Source organism: Sebastes umbrosus, chromosome 14 (genome assembly GCF_015220745.1).
Source record: "Sebastes umbrosus isolate fSebUmb1 chromosome 14, fSebUmb1.pri, whole genome shotgun sequence".
Lineage (NCBI taxonomy): Eukaryota > Metazoa > Chordata > Actinopteri > Perciformes > Sebastidae > Sebastes > Sebastes umbrosus.
Genome location: NC_051282.1, coordinates 10,777,107 through 10,789,606, shown reverse-complemented (window position 1 = coordinate 10,789,606; position 12,500 = coordinate 10,777,107). Strand labels below are relative to the sequence as shown.

General features: G+C 36.5%; 1 protein-coding gene across 50 annotated transcripts in view; it reads left to right on the top strand.

Moving 5' to 3' along the window:
* The window catches only part of LOC119501887 (interferon-induced very large GTPase 1-like), a 342,733-nt gene that overhangs the window by 84,440 nt on the left and 245,793 nt on the right, over positions 1–12,500 (top strand). For 44 of the 50 annotated variants that reach the window (XM_037792613.1, XM_037792611.1, XM_037792610.1 and 41 more), the window contains 4 exons: positions 1,854–1,894; positions 2,303–2,411; positions 2,538–2,669; positions 2,917–2,957. The exons of 1 other annotated variant lie outside the window; for it this stretch is intronic. In XM_037792613.1, the coding sequence (XP_037648541.1) occupies positions 1,854–1,894; positions 2,303–2,411; positions 2,538–2,669; positions 2,917–2,957 (323 nt within the window). Of the gene's footprint in view, positions 1–1,853; positions 1,895–2,302; positions 2,412–2,537; positions 2,670–2,916; positions 2,958–3,343; positions 3,473–12,500 lie in introns of all 50 variants that reach the window. 5 more of the 50 variants (XM_037792609.1, XM_037792603.1, XM_037792596.1 and 2 more) reach the window with 4 other exon arrangements.

The following is a 12,500-nucleotide window of genomic DNA, read 5'->3' as shown; positions in this document are numbered from 1 at the left end:
AAAAAATATATATTTCAGATCAATAAAAATAAACAAAATGAGGGAAAGGACGACTACAAAAAATAGAAACAATGGAAGATATAACATTCATGGTAGATAAATAAAAATCAATTAATACTTTGGTTGATGTCTGTTGTGGATGTAGGTTTGTATGTGTTTTAAATAAATCTAATACTACTACTACTATTACTACTACTACTACTACTAATAATAATAATAATAATAATAATAATAATAATAATAAAATAATAATAATAATAATAAAGTAAAGAATAATATAAATTATTTAATTTTGTCCATAGTAAATATGGTGACTAAACATACCACATATGAAAATAATATAAATAAATACATATATTAATATAAAAAACTACCTCAACTAACTGATATTTGTTGGCTTTGACCCTTCAACAGGAGAGGCTGATGGAGTTAAAGAGCTCAGCAATGAAAGCAGCAGTAACAAGAGTGAGCGGTCCATGGAGGAGAGTGATGCAGAGAAGGACACAAGTTCATCACCTCAGACCGTTTCAACAGTTACCAAAGAACGTGAGAATTACATTTTCTTTTATTGTTGTATTGCATTTCTGCAAAATCTGAATAATTATAATCAAAATAAAACACATATTATGTCTATTTGGTGTAGAGGACATACATCATGTTGAACGATGCACTTTTTAATATATACAAAGAAACTTTGCAGATAAATATTATAAACTGGGAATGGTTAACTGACCCGAAACTTTGTATTTACTGTTTGATCCTACAATCTGCATGCTGTTATATTACCCTTCAGGAGACGAGCTGGAGAAGAGTCCAGCTGAAACAGAGGTAAAGGTGAGATATTTTGGTCCTCAGTAGTCATTGTCATACAGAAGCATTTCTTTTTTTTAATGCTACCTATTTTTTCTGAAGTTATGTCAAATTTTAGCACTAACACCTGAACCTTCAGCTGAAGATTGGAGCTGTTTAAATTGTTAGTTTAGACTTGAACAGAGTTTGACTCCATGAACCATCTGTTGGACACATGGATGAGTTGAAAACAGTTGCAGCAGAGTTTAATTTCTTCTTACTAAACTACAAACCTGCTTGCATTTAGTCTGTACATATTGTTTTCTCTTCTATTATTGGTTTTGTTGTCTCTGAATTGGTGTACCGCTGTGTATTTTTGATCATGTTCTTAATCACAATGGTTAGAACCTGGTTAACTAAATGTCATATAAAATTGCCTGTTTTATTAGTGTGGTCCAGTGAATAGTGCCGAACACTCAGACAAGGATGACGACAGCACAAGAGTGGGAGGAGAGTCTGAAATCAAATCTGTATTATCATCTGCAACCAATGAGAAGGGTACCATTTTAAAGATATTTTTCATTGTAACAGATATTTACAGTAAAATTATATTTCATATTCAATGGTGTCAATAAAATAGGGAACTAACTAAATGTGATTTTTGTTGGCTTTGACCCTTCAACAGGAGAGGCTGATGGAGTTAAAGAGCTCAGCAATGAAAGCAGCAGTAACATGAGTGAGCGGTCCATGGAGGAGAGTGATGCAGAGAAGGACACAAGTTCATCATCTCAGACCGTTTCAACAGTTACCAAAGAACGTGAGAATTACATTTTCTTTTTTTGTTGTATTGCATTTCTGCAAAATCTGGATAATTATAATCAAAAGAAAACACATATTATGTCTATTTGGCGTAGAGGACATACATCGTGTTGAACACTGCACATTTTAATATATACAAAGAAACTTTGCAGATAAATCTTATAAACTTGGAATGGTTAACTGACCCGAAACTTTGTATTTACTGTTTGATCCTACAATCTGCTTGTTGTTACATTACCCTTCAGGAGATGAGCTGGAGGAGAGTGCAGCTGAAACAGAGGTAAAGGTGAGATATTTTGGTCCTCAGTAGTCATTGTCATACAGAAATATTTCTTTTTTTTAATGCTACCTATTTTTTCTGAAGTAAAGTCAAGTTTTAGCACTAACACCTGAACCTTCAGCTGAAGATTGGAGCTGTTTGAATTGTTAGTTTAGACTTGAACAGAGTTTGACTCCATGAACCATCTGGTTGGACACATGGATGAGTTGAAAACAGTTGCAGCAGAGTTTAATTTCTTCTTACTAAACTACAAACCTGCTTGCATTTAGTTTGTACATATTGTTTTCTCTTCTATTTTTGGTTTTGTTATCTCTGAATTGGTGTACCTCTGTGTATTTTTGATCTTCAGGTTCTTAATCACAATGGTTAGAACCTGGTTAACTAAATGTCATATAAAATCGTCTGTTTTATTAGTGTGGTCCAGTGAATAGTGACGAACACTCAGACAAGGATGACGACAGCACAAGAGTGGGAGGAGAGTCTGAAATTGAATCTGTATCATCATCTGCAACCAATGAGAAAGGTACCATTTTAAAGATATTTTCATTGTAACAGATATTAAAAGTAAAATTATATTTCATATTCAATGGTGTCAATAAAACAGGGAACTAACTAAATGTGATTTTTGTTGGCTTTGACCCTTCAACAGGAGAGGCTGATGGAGTTAAAGAGCTCAGCAATGAAAGCAGCAGTAACATGAGTGAGCGGTCCATGGAGGAGATCGATGCAGAGAAGGACACAACTTCATCATCTCAGACCGTTTCACCAGTTACCAAAGAACGTGAGAATTACATTTTCTTTTATTGTTGTATTGCATTTCTGCAAAATCTGGATAATTATAATCAAAAGAAAACACATATTATGTCTATTTGGTGTAGAGGACATACATCATGTTGAACAATGCACATTTTAATATATACAAAGAAACTTTGCAGATAAATATTATAAACTGGGAATGGTTAACTGACCCGAAACTTTGTATTTACTGTTTGATCCTACAATCTGCTTGTTGTTACATTACCCTGCAGGAGACGAGCTGGAGGAGAGTTCAGCTGAAACAGAGGTAAAGGTGAGATATTTTGGTCCTCAGTAGTCATTGTCATACAGCAGTGTCTTTTTAAATTATGTCTATTTTTCAGGTCAAGTTTTAGCTGAAGATTGGAGCTGTTTGAATTGTCAGTTTCGACTTGAATAGAGTTTGACTCCATGAACTTACTTTCTTCTTACTAAAATATTATTAATTTAGCGTTGTTCTCTGAATTGGTCTACTATTGTGTGTCATGTTAATAAGAGTGTTAAATAATTGACAGATCTCCTTTTAAGGTATATTTTAAACAAATAAATGTGTGATTAATTTGCAATTAATTGCGATTAACTATGGAAAATTATGTGATTAATAGCGATTCAATATTTGAATCGATTGTCAGTCCTAAATGTTTATTTACTTATTTACAGCAGTCAGTGGAGATTTCTGAAGAGATCAACAAGAAGAAACAATATCAAAGAGAAGCTGAAACACTGCTTGGCAGACTTCACCTTCAAGACAAACAACAACAGAAGTTGTCCCCAGCAGATTTTCTTAAAGTAGGTCCACCTGTGAAACAGGACCATGACACATCTGAGAAAGATCTCGCTCTTACTTTTCTTCAGAGGTTGATGATGTTAGACTACAGAGCCAGATATATTCCTGTAAAACAAGACAGTCCTGAGGTGAGCCATTCAAATCCTGTTCCAGTGTTTGACATTGTGGACACAGACCACGATGACTTAGATGATTTTTACAGCACCAGTGTAGACTTTGACCAATCAGAACTCAAGACTCATGTGCATCCAATGGATGTTCAAATGGCAGTATTTCACTGCTCAGACAGCTTCTTTAAGCAGAACATGATTACAAAGCTATCACAATGTCAGTACGCCTTACCTTTGCTTGTTCCTGACCCAGTCACAATGGATATTGGCTGTCCTCTGTGGACATTCAGACAAATAAGAAAAACATGGAAGATAACTGAAATCAAAGACAATTCAAACATTGTCACCATGAAGAGTATGCCCATCTGCAAAGCTGAGACACCCATGGTGTCATTTCTCCGCCTGGGTTCACTATCTCTGTCTAAATCTCAGCTGATGAACTCTTTGATCAACGACCGTCACAACACCTTCTTCCACAGAAACTGCGCAGGTAGCACCAAGTCTCGACATCTGATGGATGGTGTGGCAGAGATTGCCTGGTACTGCCCTGCTGGAAAACCCACTGATGCCTTCACTGACTGCATTGCCTTCTGTAATCTTCATGGTGATGCTCTGTCGATTGAAAAACAGGCTGACATACTGACTGACAGATCTTCAGTCAATGTTGTACTTGTACCAACTCTGGAAAGAGGTAAACAAAGTACTACAGTTATCTCAGCCCTTCTCAAGTCTCCGAAGCCTCTCATTATTCTCATTGCTGATAATGATTGTGGTGCTGTTGAGAAAAAAATGGGAAAATACAAAGTTGGTCTAAAGGACAGAAGCCATTCGGATGTTTCTGAAGAACTGAAAAAAATCATTGGAAACATTTTGTCTGGACCACATGCATCCTTCCAGCTTGAAACCATGGCTGAGGTCTCTGGAATCAGAGTGGATGAAGATGATGAAGTCTGTCAAAAAGGAAAATCTGCTGCTATGGAAGTAGTAAACTTGCTTCAGGGGATGGATGTTTCAAAGATCAAAGATACATTTCTCCCTTGTCAAGGCCAACTGTGGCATGAGTGGTGCAAAATAAACAAAGAACTGTATCACCTTAAAGGAAACATTGAGAAGGAGAAATGTGAAAAGCATCAGAAATTAAACCAAATACGACAAAAACAACACACTGCTTCCGGCAGTAAACTGATGAAGTTGTTCATTGAAAGCCTCTCATCTTTGCCATCAACAGACAAAGTCTATTTCCTGAAATGGACTCAGATCTTAATAGATGCCCTCTCCACAGACGATCTCTCTTCAATTCTCCAAAACTATGATGAAAAGTGGACTGAAGTCTTGGCTTTGAAGAAGAAGCATGACAAATCTGATCTGTTGAAAAGAAAGCAAACTGAGCTTGATGACATATCAACAAAACTACAGTCAGCAACTTTTGGCTTGGAGCACATCTTTAGAGAAATGGGACAGATCTATGAAGCCCATGCATCTCTGCAGGAACAAACAAAGATGGTACAGACTGACTGGTCTAAATACCCGGAGCTGGCTGCAGAGCTGATGATATCAGGACACCCAATGGAGCTGATGGATGGTGATGCAGGTCATGTACCTTTAACATGGATCTCTAGTCTTTTAAATGAAGTCATCAAGAAACTGGGCGACAAGAGAGTTTTTGTTTTGTCAGTTTTGGGCGTACAGAGCAGTGGAAAATCAACAATGCTGAATGCCATGTTTGGGTTACAGTTTGCAGTGAGTGCTGGCAGGTGCACCAGAGGGGCCTTCATGCAGCTGGTCAAAATGTCAGAAGAGATCAAGGAAGACTTTCAGTTTGACTACGTCCTAGTGGTGGACACGGAAGGACTGCGTGCTCTTGAGTTGGAAGGTAACGCCACTCTTCAGCACGACAATGAACTGGCAACATTTGTTGTTGGTCTGGGAAACATGACACTGATCAACATCTTTGGAGAGAATCCAGCTGAGATGCAAGATGTTCTGCAGATTGTTGTTCAGGCTTTCATAAGGATGAAGAAAATCAAACTTTCTCCAAGTTGTGTGTTCGTTCATCAGAATGTTACAGATATTGCAGCTGCAGAGAAAAACATGGATGGAAAGAGACGGCTGCATGAAAAATTGGACCAGATGGCCTCACTAGCAGCCAAAGAGGAGGTTTGTGATGCTGAGTGTTTCAGTGACGTCATTGCATTTGATGTGCAGAAAGATGTGAAATACTTTGCCCAGCTATGGGAGGGAAGTCCACCTATGGCTCCTCCAAATCCAGGTTATAGTGAGAGCGTCCAAGAGCTGAAGACCATCATCCTCTCTAAAGCTTCCCAGTCTGCTGGGATTACTCTCTCACAGTTCAAAAGCAAAATCCAGGACCTGTGGAAAGCCCTGATGAACGAACAGTTTGTTTTCAGTTTCAAAAACACACTTGAAATTGCAGTGTACAGAAAACTTGAGGTCCAGTATGGAAACTGGGCCTGGGCCCTGAGGAGCAACATGTTGACCATTGAGATTGGGCTTCATACCCAAATTGAAAATGGAAAACTCGACAAAGTCGAGCTCAATTATCTTCATAAAGAAATGAAAAAAACCTATGGAGAAATCACAAAAAAAATGACAACATACTTTGATGATGACAGACACAAAGAAATGTTGGTTCAGTGGCGAGGACGATTTGAAAGCAAAATCAAGGAGTTTCAGGATGAGCAAGTGAGAGCAGTTAAAAGAAGACTGGATGAATATATCCAGCAGAAGAAGTTAAGCAAGAACGCTTGTAAAAAGCTAGATGATAAGAAGACAGAGTTTGAGAACAAGCTGCTACAAAAGAGCAAAGAGCTCGCTCATCGGTTAAAGGACAAGGCAAAAGATAAAGAGGAACTAAAAAAGCACTTTGACTCTGTTTGGAGTGGTTGGGTTCGTGAACTAACTGCAGGTATAAAACCTATTGAGGACATGAACTATGAACAAGATCAGTCAACTATCCTTCAGGAGATTGGGTTTGAATGGTCTCTCATAGCTGAATGCGAAAGCAGTGGCAGATTCAAAAAAATATCAGAGGTTGGAGATTACGTTCGTTATGTATCTCTCAACAAGCACCACGATCTGAGTAACACAGAAAAAGGTTTCTTTGACCGTGTTTCAGAAACCGTGACAAAAGAAACGTATACCTTTAAGGGGTATTTTCCGTATGAAGAACAGCAACTGATCAGATCCTTCATTGATGGTGTTGAAAAACAGTCCCTTGATGCAATCGAGAGCAAACCTGTAGCTACAAGAGGCTACAAATCAATCAATCAATCTTTGTTGCAAGAAGTGGCCAACAATGTAATAAAAAAAGTGACAGAATTTGAGTCAACAAGGAAATATGCTCTGAAGAAGGAGTTTACAGTTGATCTCGTACTGTATGTGTTTCACAGAGCAGGGGGATGGCTTTCAGAGTCGCATAAGAAATTCAAAGGGAACAACGATGCACTCACTTATATAGAAAGCAAGAAAATGCAATATTACAACATTTTCAGAAGCTTCTGCAAAGGAAACTCGTCTGCTGTTGTGCTTGGAGAACTGATCTGTGAGAAACTGAAGAGTTCCACTGTTGAGGCCGTCTGTAACAAGAATGCCATTGATCTCGCTGGAGAGATGAGGTGCAGTTTCCCAGCATTCAGTGGGAACAGGCTGAACTTGGAGAAACACGTGTTGAAGTCGCTCGCAGAGAAAGAGGACTTTGATGGTTTTATCACCTACATCCAACACCCAAGGAGACAAGTTGAGACTTTTATAAGAGAGGAAGTACAGAAATACATCTTCACAGACAACAAAGATAAAGCCCAGAACATACTCCAGAAAAATGTTGAAGACATCAAAAATCTTTTGAGTCAAGCTTTATTTACTGCAACAGAGAAAGTCAAAACTCAGAGAGGAGACCTGGACATGTGGGTGAAGGAATTTTCCAGTTTGCTAAAAGATAAGCTAACATTTGACACCATCTGTTGTGAAAACTTCAGTGACATAAGCAGATTTGACTTTCTTAAAGAAGAGATAGAGAAAGGTCTTGAATCCATCATAAAGAAGATGAGCAGCCTCTCATTGGATAAGATGAAGGAATTCAGGATGAAGCCTGATCAAATCCTCATTGATCACCTGTGTGACTGCTGCTGGGTAAAGTGTCCGTTCTGTGCAGCTGTTTGTACCAACACACTGAAAGATCACAGTCCTGACAAACACAATGTCCCATTTCATCGACCTGCTGGGATCAAGGGATGGCACACTAGAGGCACATTGAATCTCATTGATTTCTGTACGACATTAGTTGAGAGTGATGGACGTTTCCGTCCGCATCATGATTCAGATAAGAGCATTCCTTATAAACTGTATCATACTGCTGGGGGGAAGTATGCTACATGGGAGATTACTCCTGATGCATCTAAGCTGTCATACTGGAAATGGTTTGTATGTCGATTTCAAAAGCAACTGGAAGACCATTATAAATTAAAATTCCAGGGCAGAGGAGAAATTCCCAGTGAGTGGAGAGACCACAGTAAACAGGAAGCTATTGATAGTCTGGATGAAATGTACAACCTGTGAGTGAACCAGAAACAACCAAGCTCTACTCAAAGTAACAGAAGCCCAAAGTGTCTTTAACTGTTCAAAAGAAATCATTTTTGATTCAATTGAAGGAGTGCAACAATATCAATGATGAGGATGAATCCTTTCAAAAATGACTGAAACAGTACCTGTTTATAATTTAATCAATAGTATTTTAATTATTTTATGTATAGAGAGACTGAATTGCAGTAAAACATTAAGTAGTAATCATTCCTGAAAATGTCCTAAAGCAAAGGAGAGCACAACATGTGTCATTACAAATGACGTGTTTGTTAGCCATTAAATGATGACTGTAAAAAGTATGAGACCGATCAGAATTCATCATAGGTTTTTCTTTAATTAGAAATATATTTTATCATTATTATTTTACAAGATGATTAAGATGCATGATTTTTTTTTTAACTTGGATATTTAAAGGAACTTTTTTAAAAGAAGGAATGAAGAAGTTTCTAGGTTTTCAGATATTATGGAGACATTTTCATTCCTCTAAAAACGGGAATGTAAGATATGATTTGACTTTTGTTTTTACGTTTTTACTTTTATGTGAAAATCTCATCAAACAGAAATGACATGAAACTGTAAGTTGTTTGCTTTTCTAAAAAAAAGTTGATCAAGGTGCAAAATGAGTTCTGAGAAGTATATTCTTCATTCATCCAAAGATGTGTATTTTTAATACAAGATGCATGAAATGTTCTTCTCACAGTTTAAAGAGCAAATAAATATGTAGGATGTTAAGCTGAGGCATGTTGACAGACGTGTACATAGTTTAATTCATTCAAAATAAGAAATGGCAGCCATAATTGGTTGTAATTTTAATTTTCACTTTTTTCTATAATACAGATCTCATTAAAATGCATCATAACAGGCAGCACAAGTTTTGTAGTTTTGATTAAAGTTGTATATAAATATCTCTGTAATTGTATTTTTTGTAAACTATCTTTTGAGGGGTTTTGAAAGAATGTTTCAATAGATTAAGAATTAGTTATAAGGTGGATGTCCTGTCATTGAATTAATGAAGTGTTGATTATGAAAATGCATGAAACTTGTATTTGAGACTTGTTGAGTTACACGAAAAGGGAAAGAGTTGTGAGAAGTTGACATTATGTAAAAAAGAAAGAATGGATTTTTTTTTTTATTGTTAACCATTTAGATATTTGTTGTGCAACTCATCTGAAAATCATTTTTACACAAACATTTTCATCGTACTATTTTGTATGTTTTTTTTCTTCAAGAATCTGATGAACAATGCTTTATCTTTCTGAATTTCTTGGAGTATTCAACAATTTTTATACTTATTACTTATATTATCTCTTTTTAAATTATCTCATTACAGTTACTTTTTACTACTGCCAATATTGGAATTGTTTTTGTTGTTTGATTTATTAGACTCTTGTCATTGCTACAGTATATTGATATTCATAATTACTAACAGAAATATCAGTCTTTATGGAAAAAAATGGGATATTTTCTTTTTCTGTAATAAATCAGTCAATGGAGTTCATGCCTCGTCTGTCATTAATGAGCATTATGAGAAGACCAGATGTTCTCTTGACCCAATCTCAAAATATGTCTAAGATCTGCCACATACTAAATCAAGTGCATTTTATTAACGTAACCCAAAATCACAAATAATGTTAATTTTGTCAAGTATTTTTAGATATAGTCTTAGTCCTGTGATCAAAAGTTCATGTTAGTTTTATTCATAGTCAATTCATCCTTTTTTATTTTTAATATCCTTTCACATTCATGTTCCAAATGTTGACCAATAGCACAGAGGCTCCTCCATGCATGACTGTAAATATGGCTAAGCAAAAGAAGAATGATGCAGTTGGTGCTGCAAGGGGGAACAATTGTTGTTTTCCTCCAAGTCACAAGGTTTAGGGGAAATAGAGCTCTCTTGCTTTCACTTTCACACTAAGTAAGGCAGCTAAATCAGTAATCACAAAACGAATTATTACTGATGTAGCTGTCTTACTTTCACTTTTACTCTTGTCATCACTGATTGACAGTGGTGGAAGAAGTACTCCGATCTTTACCACAGCATAAAAATACTCAGTTACAGGTAAAAGTCCTGCATTCTAAATGTTACTTAAGTAAAAGTACAAAAGTATTAGCATCAAAATATACTTAAAGTACCGAAAGTAAAAGTCCTCATCATGCAGAATAATATATATTATATTATTGGATTGTATTTATTGATACTTTAATGTTGCAGCTGGTAAATGTGGAGCTACTTTATATACTTAATAATACATCAAAATGTATTAGTTGGTTTATTATTTGTATTGAGAATCTGAATCTTCATAGTATTTAATAAAATGTAATTAATACTGTCAAATAAGTGTAGTAGAGTACACCTTTACACAGGGAAGGAGGATGAGCAACGACACCACATCGCCTGCTTTTTCCCAAAGCCGCAAAACACCGTGTGCCTTTTCTGAAGAGGAGGAAGAGATCAAAGTCTACATGCTGAAACTGTTTCTGAAAAGAAAAGCAGTGAATTCATTGATCCAATAAAACCGCAGAAACCGTCCAGTGACCTGAGTTCTGGGTTCAAGCCAGAGAGGCTGAACAGTGTGATATTCTGTTGTTCCTCCACAGAAACATTCCTCCTCTTCTAACATGCAGCCACATGAGGGCGTCATTGACTAACTACCACATCCCGTTCTGTATTCAGTTTCTTCAGGATGGATGCTTGATGCTGATCTTGATCCTGGATGATTTTATAGATTATTTAAACTACTCTAAAGATAGAAGTCATTGAGTGAGTTTAACACCACAAAATGGATTATTTTCAACACAAACTATTAATAATGACTTTTTAGTTTTAACAAAGATTTAAAAGTCAGTGAAATATATCCCACCTGCATTAATCATACTCACAACAGTTGACTGAATATACTGTATATACACTGTACATAATCACTCACTACATAATCATGATGTTCAACAGCAAAATACATTTTACATAAATACAGATGTTCAGGTTCAAAGGTCCGAGGCGTCAAGCTGAACCTGAAATTTGATGAACAAAGATTTATAACCACCGTGATAATTGTGAATAAATGAACTGTAATCAGGAATAATGGTGTGATAAAACCTAAGATAGTTGTACAATTACAGCTGATATTCCTCTGAAGTCTATGTGATCACTGCACCTTTAACATGTATATAGTACTGTTTATCAAGCTTTTATCAGTTTTTTTTTTTTTTTTTATCAAAAATGATATGGCTGATGTAATAAAGGCCTGCTCCGAAATGTCTGCTATTTTTTTTTTTAAAGAAAAAAAAAGTTAAATCTACATTAAAGTCCCTCAAACAGCTGTTAAAGGGTAACTTTGGTGTTTTTCAATCTGGAACCTATTTTTCCATGTTTTTGTGTCAAAGTGACAAATGGGGACAACAAATTTTTTATTTCAAACGCTGTAACTGGCAGCCGCGAAACAAGTTATTAATGTAACGTTACGTCCACTAAAATTTATAAATTAAACTAACTAATTAATAAACTAAAGTGTCTGACAACATTATGGAAAGGACCCTACAGAGAAATAAATCATTTTTCTCACCTTTCACTTGATCCGGTTTGTTTGTTATTGTGTCCAAGACCCACTCAAGGAGAAGTCTCGTTGTGAAATTTGAATATCCGTATACTCTGGCTCAAATAAATACGGGCGGCAGCTTTTAGATAATACTAAGCTACGCTTTCTGCACTCCAACACAACAAACTCTGCCTGGCTGGCACTTGCGTTTCCACCATGGATGTATTCCACTATTTGTCACCTCGCCAGATGTCAGAACGAGACTTCTCCTTGACTCTTTCCATAATGTCAGACACTTATAATAACAATCAGAGCCTGTCATGGCAAAAACAAGCACTTTTAGTGGATGTAAATGACAATGCCAGCATGCCCCAATAGAATCACATTGCAGCTTGTGAGCAGCTGCCATCTACAGCGCTCTTCCTCAATACTGGACCAATTTCAGAAATTGTTGTCCCTATAAGTCAGTTAGACACAAAAACATGGGAAAACAGGGTTGAAAAATACCAAAGTTACTCTTTTAAATTGTGTAAATAGTCTACTTTGTTTTGGCATGAGACCATGTACAGTACCACTTCACTTGTGGGGGCACAGAAAGGTTAATTATCATTCAGGTGGTCATGAGGTAGGAAAGATTACTTTGTAACTAATAAGTAGAATGTATCATTTCAATTGGAGATGCAAAAAAAGATTAACTAAAGACAGTGAGCCAAGCAGTTTGTTGCGTATGGGGCTGCGTAGCCGCAGACCAGTCAGGGTGCCCATGCTGACCCGTGTCCACCGCC